This window comes from Chelonoidis abingdonii, chromosome 9 (assembly GCF_003597395.2).
Source record: "Chelonoidis abingdonii isolate Lonesome George chromosome 9, CheloAbing_2.0, whole genome shotgun sequence".
In the NCBI taxonomy this organism is placed as follows: domain Eukaryota; kingdom Metazoa; phylum Chordata; order Testudines; family Testudinidae; genus Chelonoidis; species Chelonoidis abingdonii.
In genome coordinates, this window is record NC_133777.1 from 8,766,721 (window position 1) to 8,786,038 (window position 19,318).

Sequence of the window (19,318 nt, forward strand, 5' to 3'; positions counted from 1 at the left end):
GGCATTTGGGATGGGGGTGGGAAGGTGCTCTGTCATTCACTTTCCATGTTGTCCAAGAACACACGAGTCCCTCTTAGGAAAGGAAGGAATTAGAGCATTAATCTGGGACTTGGGAAACCCACATTGGGTTCCCTGTGCTGCCACAGACTTCTGATGTGTCCTTGGATAAATCACTTAGTATCTCTGTCTCTCTGTTCCCCATCTGTGAAACTGGGATAGTGGCTTTGCCTTACCTCATGGAAAGTTGTGAGAATAAATACATAAAAAGATTGTGAGGGGCCCAGATTCTTTGGTGATGGGGACCATCTGAGTACCTAGCTAAAAATGGAGCAAATGAGAATACTGCTGTTTCCTTTAGTTTTGCACATAACCACTACCAGAAATAGACTTCTGAAATATTTCAGTCCAGATGGTGTTAAATTTACTTAAGGAGACATTCTATTAACACTGCTCCACATGTTAATTCTAGAACCATACTGTAAATATTATGTTTCATGAATATGGAGCATGACGGTTTTAGATTCCAGTCTGACCAATTCTGTTGAGCAAGAAAGTTTCCTCAGGAGGCAAAATTAAATGCTTTCTTCTGGGATTTGTTTTACCAACTCTTGCTGTAGGTTTTAAAAATAGTTGTACCTAGCCAGTGTGTCAAATCCTGTTCCAGCCAGACACTTCTGTAGCGTTAGGGCATTGCTTTCTCCAAGCTGCTTTCCCAGAGTAGATTTTTGAATTGTAGTTCTCATAAATCTCCACTAGATAGAGCTGTGGTATATAGCTCTACCACCAGTGTTGACTCTGTATGTTGCTGGCCATGTATTTCTTCACCCCAGAAATTTTGCAGAAAAGGATGGAATTCAAATCACTTTTGCATAGTACTTCTACGTGGCACCATTAGCGGGCATGGTACTTCACAAATGCTGAAGAGAAGTTCCTTTTCCTGCAGAGTTTACCAGCAAAAGAATGGACTGCAGAAAGAGATGTGGTATCAAATGTTTGGCAAATGTCTTACTGGCTCCAGGGACTTTTTTTTTCCCCCCTCCCAGTTTAATTTTAATCATTTGCAACTCGTAATACTCAATCTTAGAATATTAGACCTATAGCACCTATCACTGCAGCAATCTTTAGCCATATTTCAATAGTAAATAGTAGAAATCTCTGAAAAGTCCCTGACAGGACACCATAGAAATAGAATGGAAATGCAACTATAGCTCAGCGATGAAAAGGCCTTTAGCAGTGAGGATTTTTGGAATATAACATAACATTGGAGTTATGATATTTATAGTAATGGGATCACAGTTAAGACTGAGATGTCAGATCAGAGCTGGACAGCTTGTGGTTTCAAACTAATTGCAGCTTTTTGAGGAGGTATGTGATGAAGCATGGTGATAGCACTGCTTGGTACAGTTATTTGTCTCGAGAATGCATGATTATAATACCCTATACTTGCTGCTACTATTGAAGTCTGCTGGCTAGCAAGGGAGTGGCCAGCTACTCTAGCAGCATTAGTTAGAAGGTGATCCAGGGAACTGATGCAGGGTTGGGAGCCAGACTCTCCTGTTTTCCAGTTCTGGCCATATAACTGTCTTGCTGTATGGCCTTGTCCAAGTCTGCCTCTGTTTTCCCATCTGTATTGGTTACCTGTCTCAACAGAGCTGTTGAAGGTTGTTTATGCAGTGCTTTGTGCCTTTAAAATGGTGTGTTTAGTATCACACCAGTGCTGCAAAGTGATTGACTCCACAATTCTATTCCTCTAGCCACCACTGTTCCCAGCAGAATCCTTGGAACTGGAGATTGGGGAGAGAGGAGGAAAAGAAGTACCAAGTCCTCTTTTCCAGCCACTTGCCAGTGTAGGGTTCTTCCCAGCATTGTAAATGGAGTACCGTGTCTAGTTTGAATTGACTTCAGCAGTAGGACTCCTACCCACTTCCCTGGCATGGCTATTCCATAGTCTAATTAGACCTCCATGTTAGGAAACTTTCCTAGTATGTAGCCTAAGTCTTCCTCTGCTCACTTTCATCCTTTTCTAACCCTAAGCTCTTGGATCCTACTAAATACTTTCTCCTATGGTGATGGTTATACCCTTAAAATGTTTATCCAGTTCCCTGCCCCCTGACTCTCCGTAGTTGTCATTTAGTCTAGCTAGGACTATTTAATTCTCCCTTTCCTCAGAAGTCAGTCCCTCCACCCCATTAATCATTGCAGCTGTTCTTCTCTGAAAGTCCCTCCAATTGGTCAACCTCTTCCTAGCGAATGCACTTTAACCCACTGGATTCTTATTCTGCATGATGCTCAGTTCAGATTTTGGTTCAAACTCCATGGCTCCTGTGGATGTCACTGACTTGCAGACGGCCGGCTCCAGGCACCATTGTGCCAAGCGTGTGCTTGGGGTGGCATGCCGCAGGGGGCGCTCTTTCGGCTGCCGGGAGGGCGGCAGGCGGCTCCGGTGGACCTCCTGCAGGCGTCCCTGTGGAGGGATCGCTGCTCCTGCGGCTCCGGTGGAGCATCTGCAGACACGCCTGCGGGAGATCCACCAGAGCCGCGGGACCAGTGGACCCTCCGCAGGGATGCCTGCGGGAGGTCCACCGGAGCCGCGGAACCGGCGAGCAGCAGAGTGCCCCCCTGCGGCGTGCCGCCGTGCTTGGGGCAGCGAAATGGCTAGAGCCAGCCCTGCTTGCAGAGCTAAAGCTCAGGGGGAAAAACGCTGTGAGGGTGAGAAGCTAGTGCAAAATTATTAACCTTTGTGAATTCTGCAAAATTCTCCACGATCTTCTTCTACGCAGCCCACCTTAACGTGATTACCTTGACGTTGCAAAAAGCGAGTATTACTGCCTATGGCTTATGCTAGTTTTAAAGCAGAGTCTTTGCCTTCTCTTCTCTCCACTTCTTTCTGACCTTGAAAAACGACCTCCTAGTACACTGCTGTTCTTTGTGAACCCAGTGTTGGCATGTTAGCTGCCAAACCCACTTCACTATCTTAAACATATTGTGGACTTGGTCTTTGCCTCTGATTGCAAGAAGGCTTAATGTAGCGTTAGACTGGTATAGTGAATCATTCGACTCTTGTTCCAGCTTTCATTATCTGTTTGTTTCCTGCTCTTAGAAACCCCTGAATCATCCTGTCTCAGACTGAATTAATAATAAACTGCATCCATGTCCGCTTACATTACCCATTGGAGTGCTTGGTGGAATTTGACTGTATTCTGGGCATGGTATTGCAACCATCATTAGTACCACCTAACTTCGACATGGGCCAGTTACGGATACCTCTCTGTGGGCAAGCTGATCTGATTTGTAGGTGCATCCCTGATGGGATTTTAATATTTTTCTTTTTGGGGCCACCCATTTGTCCCCTTTCTGGCTGCTTTCCAGTTGTTAGACTGCACCACTCCTCCGCCGAATTACTTGTATGCATGCTGTGGCAGGTACTCAGTTGAGGACATATTAGAGGATTGCATGATCTGGACACAGTCCTCCTCAAATAGATCTATAGCCCCGTGTCCGATACAGCATGATCTCTTACTTTCTCCTGGCTGTGCAGTCCTAGTGGAATCTCTGCCCTGGTGCCTCTTTGTGTACATGAACGTGAAGCATAGCTTCAATGTGTTTCCAAAGTAGAAAATGCACTTACTTGAGCAGCTATTGCAATAATATCTTAATCTGCAGAAGATGTTAAGAAAAAACTTCCCAATGTGTTTCAGCTTGTTCTGGCAGAGTGCTGCTCTAGGACTTGTGCTGGGTGCTCTGCCATCTTTCCTTTGGGTCTCGTCTCTTAGTCTCCAACTGCCCTCTCGTGTCTGACTGCTTGGTCTGCAGCTCAGTGGGCATCGTAACTTCTACTTCTTCAATACCTCCAAAATCTCAAAAGCACTCTCTTGTTATGGAGTTAGTGATGTATCATCCCCATTTTACAGATGGAGAAACTGAGGCACAGAGAGATGAAGTAATTTGCCCACACTCACACAGTGAGTGACAGATCTCACTCCTTGTTCATATTTCCTACCCACAACACTATCCGTTCTCTGCTGAGAAATGACATTGTGTCACTGAAACCTAGGGACAAGCAGCAGGATAATCAGGCTTGTCATTACTTGACTGGCTTCCAAATAGTCCTGTCCACACCCATTGGTCAGAGTTTAGAGGCTGTAATTAAAAGCTTTAAAATGAGGGAAATGATGGGGTTCCTTCGGATGCCATTGGGGACAGCTCGGTCATAGCAGATGTGGGGATGAAGAGACCCTGCTACCAAAAAGCGCTTTCAAAACAGAGCTGTACTGTAAATGTGTCTGGTTTTGCTGAGTATGAACAAATTGAGGATATTTTAATGAACCGAAGAATCTTGCTTTCCTGTGAAGCTCTTGACTGCAACTCCTGCTCTGGGGTTATGAGCTGGAGTCTACTAATCATTGGTATTCTAAAGGGGTCCGCAGCAAGAATGGCAAGGGGGAATTGGCCCATTTTACAGTGGCTACAAACCAGCTTTGTACCCCTCTGGGGAGACTCCATGAAGGACAGGTAGATGTAAATGGCGCTCTCTGCTCATGAAAGAAGGCACCTTGGGGATAATTATACCAGCACATTCCAGGGAGCCAAAGCTCTGGCACAGATGGAAATTAGCCCTAAAGAAGTTATTGGGGTAGGGAGGTGTGTGTGCGCGCATGCATGCATGTTTGTTTTGGAGATTGTCATAATAGGGTATGACAATTGAAATTTCCTAGTGCCAGTGTAATGTGCTGGAAATGACCCAAGCAGCAGAACCTAATGGTATGTATGCTTGGTGTGATTGGAAGGAGGGGAAAATGCATATAGGTCATGCCACTTAAGATGACCTGTTTGCCACTCTGGCTCACAATCTTTTTTTATACTAAATTAATTCACTGTGAACTGTGCACACTGTGTACCCTGCTGCTCACGGGCTCCTTGTAGCTTCTGCCATGGGAAGGGAATTTCAAGCCCTGGCATCGCTTATAGGCTTCAGCCCTACATTTAAATCTCAAATGTCTCTTCCAGTGAAAACAAAACTGCTGGAGTTTCTGGCTTAAGGCGAAACAACGCGCACATATGCGCACATGTGGCTGAAAGAAATTGATATGACCAGATATAGGGCAAAATTTGAGTTGTACTGATTTCCCCTTTCCTGGTTAATTAGCTGCTTTCTGAAGTAATGCTCCAAAGTTAGAAGTGATGTGTAAGTGCTGTTACAAAATGGTAAGTGGGTGTAAAGGAGTCTACGATTGTATAATTTACACACTGAGATGCTGGCAGGAGATAAGCTGGAGCATGGTAGGATTGGAAGAATAGTGCAGGGGTTCTCAAACTGGGGGTTGGGACCCCATGGGGTTGCAAGGTTCTTACATGGGGAGTCACACACTGTCAGCCTCCACCCCAAAGCCCAGTTTGCCTCCAGCATTTATAATGGTGTTAAATATATAAAAAAGCATTTTTAATTGATTGGGGGGGGGGGCAGGATCTCACTCAGGGGCTTGCTATGTGAAAAGGGTCACCAGTACAAAAGTTTGAGAATCACTGGAATAGTGGATTCATTCTAAATGGAGACTGGATCCAGTTCGACCAAAGGGTGCCCTGTTCCCTTCACAAATCATGGCACTCCTGGCTGCCTACCAGTATTTCTTCCTCCCTATTCTCCATGTAGGGTCCCAAAACTCCTAGATAGTGTCCTCTTCCCCCCTCTCCTCTGTGGATTTACATTTGGTGTCTTTGTGACCCTCCTAGCCCAGGTCCTGAATTTGTGGATTCATGGATCCTGCCTTAATCTTCTACCAGAGGAGCTAGAGTCGTCCTCTTTTAGTTGCTTTTCCTGCTACACACCTCTCCTCCATCCCCTCGTTGTGTAAGTGATACCAGCTTAGCTGCCCTTACACCTACTTACTGGCACGTGTGAAGTGATGGGCCAAATTCAGAAGATGCGTAACATACAGAACCTTTGTTATATTTCTGTGGAGGTCTCTGCGGGAGCAGGGAGAGGGGGAGATTTGTTTCAATGCAGGATGTCACCAAGTCCCTTCAAAGCCCCTCATTATAACCAAGAGAAAATAAGTTGGTACAATGCCTACCACACTGCGGCCTTTTTCCTAATGACAGTCTCTGGGAGCTACTGCAATCCAAATAACTAAAATGAGGTATTAATAATCTATGCCCTAGTGTTGCATAATCTTCGCTAAACTTTGCTTGTTTTCAGCTGCCCTTCCTATGCAACTTTAGTAGGTGGAGTTTAAGGGGCTCATTCTGTTTCCACTTTAAAAGTACATCTGACAGCACATATATGGGTGTTTGCCATGAGATAATGAATTCAGTCTAGTGACTCTTTTGTCCTGGAAAAAATCAAGGAAATCTGATTGAAATACAGATTTGCTTTCAACTTTTCCTTCCTTTTTTGACTTTGCCTATGACCTACATATTGGATCCTGCCGTGCCAGTTGGAAATAATTGAGATTGTAGTGTAGGTTATTTACCAGACTGTTCCTTTGAAAATACTCGTACTGTGCCCAGTCTGCACTCGCTCTGACATAATTTTGGGGCAGGCAACAAAGCTCCATTAACCCTTTTTGGCTAACAGCCTTGTGCAGTACATTAAGTGTAATTAAAGGACGGAATAGGAAGGCAAGGTCTTGCTTTTGCTAATGCCAGAATGAATTTTAAGTGTGCCCTGCATCACAATCCATGTGTCCATTTTCGAGCTCCAAGGATGACTATAGCCAATTGCATATCCCAAATACATACTCTTCAGAAAGCTGCTTTTGCATAAAGAGCCACTGGGGTCTTGTTGGTTTGAGGCTAAGTATACTGGATCAGAGGCTGCTATGGAAAGCTTGTCCTTTTCTTTGTTATCCCAGAGATCCCCCTAGAATCAATACTGAAGAGCCAGCTAGTCAATTGCACAGAAAACTTACTTCTATGTAATTAATCATGAGGACTCTAGTTTGGAGATTGATTTGTAGGAGAAAGCAAGCAACAGTCACAATTGTTGGCTTGTTTTCCTTGGAATAGAACAGGGATTCAAGTCTGGAACTGCACCTCCTTTGTCTCCCCGGCCCCACATCCCTCCTCCATCCGACAGGTTTTCACTAAACACACCATAGACTTTCAGAGGTAGATCCAGTTTGAAATCCATCCAGGTGTGGAATGAGGGAAGAATTTTCAAGAAGATTACAGCAGCTATGCAGCAACTCATTAACTCAATGTCTTCCCCTTCTCTCCATCTCCACCCCATGCCTGGGGTCTTTTAGTGCTAGGACTAAGTGCTGTTCACTTAATCTAGCCCACCTGGCCAGGTGTATGAAGAATGGAATTGCCTGCCGGCAGAGGACGGAAGGAACATGCACACAGCATCTGCAGAGGAGTCTGCTTTTGGGAAATGCTAATCCCATTTTAGCATTATGACAGCGGCTCGTTAAAATTTGTTTTGAAATGTGGAGCTAAAACAGCAGCTTTGCACGCACACACAGCTGAGAATAATGGTAAACCATGTGCGTTTCATTTTCATTTTCAATTGTGCAAATCGAACATGGAAAGAATTCGCAGGCATAAACTTGCTGTGGTATGCAATTTACAAGTTTGAGAGCAACATACAGTTTCCAGTTTTAAAAAAATACAAATCACAGAATTCAAAGGCATATTTTGGCTTTTTTTTTTTTTTTTTTTTTTGCTGCAGATCACGTTCAAAGCTCTTCAAAAATATTTACATAATTCCACCTTCTTGGAAGGCATATTTAATGTGTATTTTTCCAGTACTCTGAGGCAAATTATGTGTAAACTTGGTTGGAGTTCCACTTTTTAAATTATGTATAAATTCTGTTTGTCGTTTGTGTGGTGTTACAGTAGCATCCAGAGACCTCGACTAAGATTGAGGTTTTGCTATGCTGGATGCCGTACAAACACAGAAATAGGAGACAAGTTGTAAGCTCTTCATGGCAAAGAAAACTAAGGCACCAGTTTTTTAAAAAGAGATCTGCATGGGTGGGTGGACCCCTGCACTGAGCCCTAGTGCACTCGGGATGGGGATTAATAACATGGTTTCTTCTTCAGCAGGATTGTGGGCCTTAAATGAGTAACGTATGAAGAGCTGGAGGGAGGGGAGGGGAGAATATCCAATATGTTTGCTATGTCCTAGTGTTGAAATCACATAAATACCAACTTTATCCAATTGCCTTTGGCCTAGCCATTATTTGTTGGCAAATTTCTTGCAAGCATTGCTGCAGAAATAGGTCCTGAGATGGGAATTGGAGGCAAGAGTGACAGGTTTATGGATCTTTTTTGGGAGACATTTCTGTGCATAAGGGTTGGCATGGAAGGAAGCACAAATATGTTTGTGGGAGGTGCTCCTTAGATCCATCACCCAGCGAACCTCTCGTGGATTAGACTGCAGCACGATATGTCTGCCAGCGTTAATCTTTAATCAGCAACGATTAGACCTCTACCTCGATATAACACTGTCCTCGGGAGCAAAAAAATGTTACCGCGTTATAGGTGAAACCGCATTATATCGAACTTACTTTGATCCACCGNCCCCCGAGCACTGCTTTACTGTGTTTTATCTGAATTCGTGTTATATTGGGTTGCGTTACATCGAGGTAGAGGTGTACTCCGAAGTTTCATGTGGGATTCTAGCGCCTGAACTTACGGTCACTCTACAGCCCTGTAATACCACGATGTGGATAATTATTTTAGTGTGATGGGTATGCTCAGAATTGTACAGACACATGGATAGACAAGAATCTTGGTCTATACTGGACACTACTACAGTTCAGACACATGATTCACAGCCTGAATGTCAAACTAGGCTTGGCCTCAGTGGGTTTGTTCTAACATGGATCCAGTTTACCCTATAACAGTTAAGGAATAAACCTTGGACACACTACTCAGGGAGATTGCTATAACCCTGCTAGCAACAACCCATGTGTTTAAATATAGTTGCATAACTATTCTAACAGCAGCAGTGTAGACATTGGCTCTGCTCAGCCAGCCAATCAATACTAAAAAAACTTACCTTTCCTCATTCTGATGTTCTTCTCTTACCCTGTAGTCCTGTCCCCCCCTGTGTTCTTCTGTGACTTCTCTGAGTTGCTGTCATGCACAATACTTGCCATCTGGGCCGGCTTTCATTTCAAAAATATTGCATATGGATTTAACTTCTGTTTTGTTTTTTTTAAATCTCCTGCTCCATAATTACAACCCTGCTGCTTCTGTCTCTCCTGTTGTCACATCAGTCTGCTCTCTATCCAAAGGTCTGTGGTGCTTGACGTCTGCTGAACTAAGTGGCAAAACAATTAGGAGCAGAAGGGGTTGGGGCTAAAAAGATTAGTGTAGAAAGGAGTGGAGGTAAAGGGCTAATAGATTTAAAAAAAAAAATGTAGTAAACTAAAATTCTAGTGGCAAATGTGGCTATTTGCTTTTGGGTTTACTCAAACTTGGAACTGTGTGTATCCGTCACAGGTTATGTGGCTTTTATTAAAAATGAGACTCTTGCCAATGTATTATTCTAACACTCAAAAAGTATCTGCAGTGGTAGAACTTTCCTTTTTCTCTAACTGCCATGTTTATCCTCCGTATGCTGTACAACTGACCCTTCAGTGATAATCCCAGGCCCAATCCTAGGGCACATCCCAGACAATTTAGTCCTGATTTTGTAAAACCTGCCATTGTTAATGAGAGTTTAAGTTACTACCCATCAGCATCTTACCCAGCTAAGGAATGTCTCATGCAAAGTTCTGAGGATCCCTTCCTCCTCTTGCAAGATCTCCATGTGCTTCCGAATCTCCATTTTGGGATTGGATCAGGACTCCTTTCAGGCTTCTCCTAAATTAGCCACATGGACCCACTGCAAGGTAATACAGTCCCACACAGGAGGGAGAACTTGATTTCCTGTCTCAGCAAGACTCCCCTTCCTCCTCTGCTGCCTCCTGCTCTACCCATGCGAGTTTTTTCCTTTGTCACAGAACTAGCATTTCTTCTTGGCTAATAACTTGTATCTGATTTAGTTTCCAGGCAGACCGCCCTGCATTAAATGTCGTCATTTTCCCTCTACTACATGAGGATTTGACGGAGGTCATCAGAGATGTCCCCATGATGCACTTGGATGAAATTACCTTGTTTAAAAGCAGAGTGGCTGAGGAACCTCCAAACCTGTGGTGGTGATTATGCCATAGCACATGGAGAACAGTTGGGATGAACATGTGAAGCAGCTTCTTATTGGCCTGGATTCCCCCTTCTTGAGCTTATGGGCCGCCTTACGAGATGCTGTACAATCACTTTAAATCAGTGCAATTGAAAAGCAGAAGAGCCTGGACAAACTTTGCTGTGGGCAAACACAGACCTTGCACATAAAATACAATATCAAAGCCTTTTGGAACCATATGGAGATTTCCTTGTGGTTAATAATAAATCCCTCTTTTACTTTATATTAGTTAAAGGTAAGAGTAACTAACTGAAAGAATGCTCCCATTCTTACCCTTCACCCCTTGTTGCCTGATATATTTCTGTAGGGTTCCTGTGTACTTTGGTAGTATGCACTGTTGTTTCCTCAGTGATCATTCTTTGCTTGAGTCTGTTGTTGTTGGCAAAATAAGAGGCCTGATAGTGTGTGAGTTAGTGTCCCTCAGTTACAATGGGCACAAAGATGTATTGCTCAAATGAAATGCATCATACCTCTTATTATAAATGTGTGTACATAGTTACACATGCGTGATGAGAAATATTTAAGGGTATTATCTTTTGAGAGAAGTACCTCAGGTTTTTTTGGGTGTTCCCCCCACCCCCCAAGTAGCAAATCATGATTGTTAACCTTTCAAGCCCATTGCTACATTCTCCTTGCTGTTAATGTTTGGGCTGTTTGGCTTGCGGGGAAGAATTCCTCATTTGTCTTGAGTTTCCTCTCTAGATTTCACAAACTCCATGTTACCAAATCTCCAACCTGAGTCTCATCTACCCTAAAAATAATAAATAAATCAACAGCGGTCTAGACATGTTAGAACACTGTTCCAACTGGCAGTGTAGATGGGAGCCTAGTGGACCAGCTCTATCCCCAAATCATGTGCACGAGCATGATTTCAGAGATTTTATGGAGTCTTTTCAAAGTGTCACTTCATTAGCCTTGCCTGCTCTACTGAGTGTCCTTAGGCATTTGTAGTGGGCTGGATCACTTTTCAGAGTGCCTTATTGATGTAGCCTTTTCTAAAGGGACAAATCGCCGTGCCAAAAGCCAAAGTGTGCGTAGTTAGTACAAATGTCCTAGGTGGTGGTAGGATTTCCCTTGAAGTGGAATATTCCATGGTAAAATATGGGGCTGATCTTTTCCTTAGAGGTTATCTATTTGAGTTTGAACAGTTTCTATCCAGTGGTATAGTAAACAGCTGTGCTGTGACATCACTGCTTGGGAACTCAGTATATCCATGGGTGACATCACAGAATCAGCTAGTCAGTGTTTCCTACACAGCAGTGCCATAGTTTCATAAGCAGTGGCTACTGGGAACAGTGTCAAAAAATCATGGTTTCAATGGGTGGATTGGATAGCAGAACACATCTTTACACAGGCTTCAGACACTTTTCTCTAGTCCTCTTCCCACTGCTTAAAAATTTCCAGACCTGTTTATCTTGTCCTACACATTAAATCATGGGCCAACCTGATGCAGCCCATATGTGTACAAGGAGGACCTAACTATACGTGTGCTCATTGATACTTTCTCAGCATTAGCCATTTATTAAGAGTGAGGCTGTATCTTACCAGATTTACCCATATGAGCACATTTGTTACTCCTCTTTGCTTTAAGAGCATCAAGTAGTTAATTATTGCCTTCTCTTTCTGTACACTTTCTTTTCAGCAGCCCCTTCACTGAGCAGGACTTCCAGATTGAAGCTCTCTTTCCCTTTCCCTTCCCACAGGACAGATTGGCTAGCAAGGGTGTGGGAGTGTGAGCTGCTAGTCTTGTAGCTATTAAATAAATAAGCAGATGGGTTTTATGCTTTTACGTGAAGCAGGTGCCCGTTAGCATTTCAGCAGCTTTAGCCAGAGCCCTCATCGCTGGGCCACTGGATGAGGTGCTCCAGAACTAAAGTAGGTTTTCAAAATATCCCTGACTTGTGGGGGGTTTCTGTTAAGCATAGGTAGGTAGCTGTTACCCCTTCACTAGGGTCCTACCACTGTTTTCTATCTAGTTCTCCAGAATCCTGTCTGTCTTCCAACTTCTTCTTGTATCTGTGGCTTGGTTGAGCCCCTTTCTTTGTCAGGCTGGGCTCCTTTCTCCTTCACAAACCAGATGTACTTTGGGGGGGGGGGGCAAAATAAATTACTGCTTTGTGCAGGTGAGGCCACTCTGTGCAGTTGCTGAGCAGATCCCTTCTCCAACACAGATTATTGGGATTAGGTAATAAGGAGATACTGAAGCATCACTAAAGCTGCATTTCTTTTCCTCCTGAACCCCTAGCAATTTCACTGTGGAGCAGAGGGAAAGCTGAGTTGTTACAGGTCTGGAGACAGTTCTCTGCTATTCAGTCCGTAATGGGAACTATCCTAGCCAATAAATAGCGGCCTCAGGTAGTGCATAGTGAGGTGCCTGAATGCTATAAGTAAGAACCCTTTTGCACTTGGGGATTTCTCTTTCTAACAAGCAGTGGGGCACTTAAGAGATGGCTCAGTGGATTCTAGTTATGAGGAAACTTCCAGCTCCCATTTTCTTCTTGCTGGAAGGATCTGATTTCTGTGATATCTGCTGAATAGGCAGAAAAAAATCAATTCAGATCTGGCTCTATTGTTCAAAAAGGTGTGTTCTAATAGGTCCATGCATTTCCTACTCCTTTCTTTTAAAAACTGTTTAAAAATGTTTCCTGTAGGTCAATTGCTTTGTAAAGAGATACTGTATTCTTTCCTACCTCTAGGTAAAATGGGAGTGGATCCCTTTATCAAGTATGTATACGACCATTATTGTATTGCCTGTGGCATGGTGCTTAGACGTCTGTGTTCTTAATATGAACCACAACATTCAGAATAAGGGCTAGGAAAGGCCAGCCAGACGCACCTCAGGTCATGCTAAAGGGACCAAAAAGAATCCCCATCCCCAAACAGTGGGACTGTGCTCTGCATCCCAGCTACAGAGCCTCCTGACTGTGAGTGAGAATTTCCGCCGCTTCTGCACTCCAGGCAGGAGTCACCAGATGTTAATAATGTGCTTATTTTCTCTAAGTGCTATTTTGGCATCGGTGTTAATTACAATTTATATTCTGCAACATTTACACTGGGAAAAGAACCCACCCTAATAGTCCCCAATTGGCAGTGCTGGGCTATTAAACAGAGCACCGTATGTTCTGAGCAGAGGAGTAGATGGGATTCAAAGCATAGTCAGCATTAAGGTTCCATGTGTGGTTTTTGGGGAGGACTTTTAGTCGTTGTTCTTGTTCCCAGTTTTTCTTTGATACAAAATGTCATCCCTTCCACTCCACAAATCCCTCCCTGCCATCTGTGGAAGTCTGCATGAGACGATCGTCTGACCCCATTCTCTTGAGCACCCCGAACTGCATCAGGTGCCCTTCCCACAGGGGCTGCTTCTGCACCGCTCCTGGTCCCTGCTGGACAGGGAAGGAAGGTGCACCAGTTTTAAGTTCAGAGCTCCCGACCGCTCTGCTGGCAGTGGGCTCCATTGCTAGCAAACCATTGGGTAGGCCGCACACTCCCGTTCTTTGCAAGTGTTTGCACGGATGCATTTTGATACTAACTGGATCGGATGCTAAAGTTAAATTAAAAGTTAGTCACAAGATCATTGATTTCAAAACATATTTAACAAAATGGCTTTCCATTTCTGCTGCCTGGTGGGGTCTAGGCTTTTTTAAAGTGGTTTTATCTTTTGGTAAGGAGAAACTGACTGGATCAAATGAGTTGAAAAAAGGCACCTTAAAGGGAATGTAATCCTGTTAGGATCTCTTCCTCTGCCTTTTGGCAAAGCTCTGTTTGGGTTCTTTTTTGACACCTTGTTTAAAACCCTCCCACCCACTCACGGTACAGCAATAATATGTCACGTCATCAGGTTTCCCGAGTGCTGGGAGTGATGCTAACCTGTCACCCTGCGATGTGGCACTTCAGCAGTAAGAAAAGAGATTGAAGTGAATTGAGACAGCTTGATCGGTTGGCTGGAGCATCTGACTGGGAGCTGCTTTTCAGTCTCCTCTTTGCCACTTGCTCATTGTGTGACCTTGGGCAAGTTGTTCAACCTCTCTGGGCCTCAACTCCCCCATCTGGCTCCCAGCTCACATTAGGCTACTGTAAAGCTCTAAAGTGTTGTCCGTTTTGGAGGACAAACAACTGAGGACAGCGCTAATTTAGGAGGAGGGGAAAATGGGATGAATTAGAGCAGCTGCCTTGAGTTTCCCAACGTGGCCCAAGGTGGAGCGGAGTCCTGGTGCTGCCAGCTGCAATCCCAATATCAATATCTTGATTGTCTAGGATGACAGAGGTAAAAACACACAATGAAAAGGGCACTGGGGAGCTTCCCAACAATGGAAACTGCTGTTGAGCATTTCCATTTCCTCTGAAAGGCCACGTGAACCATATACCACTAACACTCCCACAGGCGGCGGTCACCTTCCTTAGCTGACTGTTACTGGGACTTACCCTGCTGCTGGCAACAGGCTGCCCCATTACTGCCAGTGACTGTGGGCTAAAGGAATTCTCCATTGCTCTCCTTGTACTGAGAGGAAGGGATGAAAGTTTTGCAGATGAGTGCTACTGCAGGGCTTGCCAAGAGCCCTCAACTCTTGTTTATCCCAGTGAGAATTGCAGGTGCTCAGCACCTTGTAGGTCCAGCCTTTCACCTTTTGCAGTGGGGTCTCCTAACTCAGAAACAATCCCAATACTTAATTTAGCAAAAAATTAATACTCCAGGTGATGCGGTAGCTTGTCTGATCTGCTCATGGGAGACGAGATCCTGGCTGATGTTGTGTCCAGCCAAAGCCTTTCACTCCTACCTGGAGGAGAATAGGTCTGGAAAGGGAGCAATGTGAACATGACTTGGCTATTGCAGAGGAAAATCCCTCTCCATTGCAGGGTCCGTAGGCTGCCTCCCTGTTCGATTAGATGCATAGGCAGCCAGGGCTCTCTAGCAGGAGAATCATTTCCATAGAAACCGATTGGGATGTTGTAGAGGGAATAATGATTAATAGCGAAGGGACGTTGCCTCAGGCCCTTTTCATTTTTTCGGGGGCAGCGAGGGACAAACCAGAAGGAAGCAGAGCCCAGGTAGGGGGAGATGCAGTCTCTAACACTAATGAAAAACATCTCTTCCATTAATTTCCAGGCCAGCTCCCCTCTTCTCCCTCCTTCGGCGGCTGCTTTCTAGCATCCTTTGAATTTTCAAAATGGCTAACCTGGTTAGAAGTAATGATAAAAGGATGGATGAGGCCTGGCTATTAACATGGTTGCTGTTAGCAGCAGGATCTCAGCCATAAAACATGAAGCAAGGGAGACATTGACCTTTCTGCTGTTTTGAAATGAATGGAGACATCAATATCTATTGTTTTCAGTGGCATTGACCTCTGACACTCTCACTTCTCCTTCTCCCTCGTTCTTTTATTTCCTCCTGATGCTTGGGGAGAGGGGTCAGTTTGTACCATCTATTGATCCTGATCTTACTTAGTGATAGGGAAATAATTAGAATTGTAAAAGATCTACAACATACTAGCACTATATATATATATACATACATCCTCCCCTCCACACCCATGGAAATTCAAAACTCCTAGATCTGAAAGAAGGCCGATCAATTTAGGTTTAATTACTAAAAGTTTTTTATTTTAGCTTTGTAAATGCTCAAGTGTAGCATTTTATGTTACTGTCACAGGAGTCTGGATGCCTGGTGCCTTGTTTTATTTATTTATTTTTTGTAAGTAGCCCCTCTTATGTGAACAAGTTCTACGTGCTGAGAATGTGAAATCAGGCATTGCTGATTAGCTGTATGACAATTAAGTAACGTAGCACAAAACCATTAGGACATCGGATTTGTTTTTGAAGTTTCTCCTTTGAAGTGGAAGTGGCAACTCTGCCGAAGGCTGCTAGGGAAATGTCTTTTTTGTCAAAATTTTCTTTGAAAAATGTCAGTGTAAAGTCCCTGTACCGTTGAGACTCTCCTGTATTCACTCCTATGTCAACAGAGGGTGAAACTTTGTTGTCAAAATGTTGAATTTTAAAAAAAAAGACATTTAAGGAGCAGTTGGTCTCTTAGTAACATCCCCTTTTTTGGTATAACTGTTGCTGAAGCTGTTGTTTCAGCTTGCTGCAAGAGAATTATGTTCCAGTGAGAGTGAGGACAGGTGTTACACCAACAACATGAAAGCTAGAGGAGGTGGCTCCTAAAATCAAGATTTAGCCTGTGATGTACTAAATGATACCAGGAACCCAAGCAGCCTGTTTGCAAATGACTGACAAACTCCTCAGTTTTAACAGCTCGATCTGTGCACTTGTTTTACACTTGTATTTACAGCTCGCTCTTTGGTCATAATAGTGAACCACATTCTCAATGTGCAATTTTTCATGTACATTTGTGGCATGTAAAAGATTTCAAATAAAGAGTGAAACTGATTTTAAAACAGGTCTAGTTCATTGCCTCCTGCCTTTTTATTGTCTTCAACAACGACGAGAGGGGGAAAGAAACATTGCCAAGGGGCACACTTTCGTGTTTAAAGTTAAATAGAAGCGATATGGGTATGTTAAGGACCGTATTGGTACTGGCTACAGCCAAGCATATTGTGGGTAGGAATGTTCTAAGCTCTCAGTCACAGCTTTGCTAGCCCACTTCAGTTTTGACTTGGAACATCCCTACTGTTTGCAGTTAGGGGCTCAGTTATGTATTTAATGGAGACAAGTGTTGGCTTGTATTTATACAGCACCTTTCCTCCCTGGATCACAAAGCACTTGACTAAATAAACTAAGCCTCACAACGCTGCCTGAGATAGGGACTACTCTTGGTATACAGATGAGTAAACTGAGGCATACAGAGGTGAAATGACTAGCCCAAGTTCATTCAGTCTGTGGCAGAGTCAGGAGTAGAACCTAGAGGTTCTCACTCCCAGACCTTTAGACTTATGGCACAAGCCTGGATTTTCAGAATTACCAGTGCAAAAATTTACCTAATCACAGTAACTTTGAGCACAAAATGACCAGTCAAACTTGTAACTGCTAACTGATGTATGCAGTACCGGAGGCAGAACAATGGTGACTTCACGTGTCCAGTCCTGAAAATCCTCCCCCTTATATCTGTCCAGCACCAAGCTGAAATGGTAACTTGCACATGAACTTTGCCTACTCTAAATTTGAGCCCAAGTTCTCAAGGTGGGTAGGTAGATTAAGTAATGCATTGCAGCCGCCTGGTCCCCAGGCCCTGGCCAAGCTGAATATGTACTTTCAGACCTATGCACTTGTTACCATTGCTGGAGGAGAGAACCTCTTTGAAAAGATCTGCCTATTAATGTAGTGCCCCTGCAAGCATTCTCGCCAGTCCAGGAAGGAGCTGACCAATCTAACTGCAGCAAAATGTGACCCAGGGGGTATTAGGAGTCAATTTGTGTAGTTGAGTGAAATTACAGCATCCTTATTTCAGAGACTCATTTGACCTGAGATCAATGCAGAGAAAAGAGAATCTAGAATTTAATAAATAAATCCAGGAAATGCAACAAAATGGTGAAAGTGTTAAAAATAATCAACTGTCTGAATCACCACTAATCAAATCTTTTTCTGTGACCTCCAAACTGGATGAGGATTAACCTGTCTCAGCACCTCTGTGTCCGTAACCTCTTCTTTGCCACATCAGATAGAATCCTGATGTCTGGTTTCAAGAGGCACCTGTGTAGGTGGTTGGTGGTGTATGTGCCATCAGCTGTCTAAGCCTGATGGAAGGGTATTTTTGGAGTACTGTACCAAGTCCTCCTCATACATGGTAATAGCTGGAGTGGGAGCAGCCTCTATCTGTCTACAGTAGAACAACATACAAGCTGTAACTAGAGTGGTAAAAATTCTTGCATCTTGTCTGTACTACAGCTTCCGTCATTGTTTCTCCAGTAATGACCAATGGCTATGAAGTTTGCTAGAGCAGATGTCTGAGGCCTGGTCCACAATCAGTCATGCCTGTTTCATTAAAGGTGTGATTTTAAACTCTTGAAATGATATAGCTGCATGTTTGCACATGCTTAAATCGTTTATTTAAATGCACAGACATTAAGAGACTTGCCTAGCACGAAAGAGGCCCAGCTGGGAGCAGAACTGTATGTGGCTTACTTGAGTTTAAATGTTCCGGGACAAGCTAAACTGAAATGTAACCCAGTGCGGACACTTGTTTAAAACTGGTATTTCACCAGTTTAACTAAACCGATGTAAATTTGTGTGTAAACAAGCTCATAGAATATTGAGCTCCTTGCATCTGGTGGAATAGCTCTAGGGAGTGACACAAGCAAGTCTCCTGAAAGTGGCTCATGGTTTGTGACCTTTTTCATAGATTCTAAGGGCAAAAGGAACATGTGTTAATTTAGCCTGATCTCCTGCGTAACATGGGCCATGGAACTTCCCCAAAATAACTTGCTTGAACTAGAGTATATCTTTTCCTTTGCTGCTTTGGCAGGTTTGACCTAAGGTGCAACCCGTGAGGAGCCTCCTCTACATTTCACTCACAAATGCTTAAGTTATGGTTTTGTTTTATCATTCCAAAAACGGTTATCTAAATGTGCTTTTCGGGGAGAGGAAAAGAGATAAGAGAGGAGGAGGCTGAGGAAGGAATGTGCTGTCTGAGTCTATTCCAGAATGCCAAGTGTTGTTGCTGAGATTTGCCGCATTGTTTCAGCATTAATAATCTGAGAGGAGGAATTGGGGGGGGGAAAATAACTGAAACATTTTAGTCTGCAACTCTAGCATCAGATGTACTGGCAGATGAGGGGGAGTCCCACTAGGATGAAATGTAAAGGAAACATATGCCTAGAGACAACTAGCTTTCAAATTTTGTACTGGTAATAGTGCCTTTCAGCAGACTATCTAGGAGCACTTTACCAAGAAGGGGTGGCATTCCCATTTTCCAGATAGAGAAGCATGCACAGAAATTAAGTGACTTGCCTAGCATGAGAGAGGCCCACCTGGGAGCAGAGCTATTCTAACCTTTGACTATCTTTCCATTCCGTCCAGCCACTTCTGTGCTACTAAGTCTCTTAACAGTCCCATGACTTGAGTAAGGGAGATAAAGGGGCTCTGCAGCTACTTTTGGAGAAGAGGGGAACAGGGTAGTGGTATAACAGCGCCCATCAGTCATCCAACTGTTTAGGACATGGAATAAAAAATACT

At 43.8% G+C, this 19,318-nt stretch overlaps 1 protein-coding gene across 3 annotated transcripts in view; it reads left to right on the forward strand.

The window, feature by feature from the left end:
- FBXL18 (F-box and leucine rich repeat protein 18) overlaps positions 1-16,590 on the forward strand; it is a 29,570-nt gene extending 12,980 nt beyond the window's left edge. For all 3 annotated transcript variants that reach the window (XM_032767745.2, XM_032767746.2, XM_032767748.2), the window contains one exon: positions 9,996-16,590. In XM_032767745.2, the coding sequence (XP_032623636.1) occupies positions 9,996-10,152 (157 nt within the window). In that variant the 3' untranslated portion in view covers positions 10,153-16,590. The remainder of the gene's footprint in view (positions 1-9,995) is intronic.
- Positions 16,591-19,318: the final 2,728 nt, after the last annotated feature.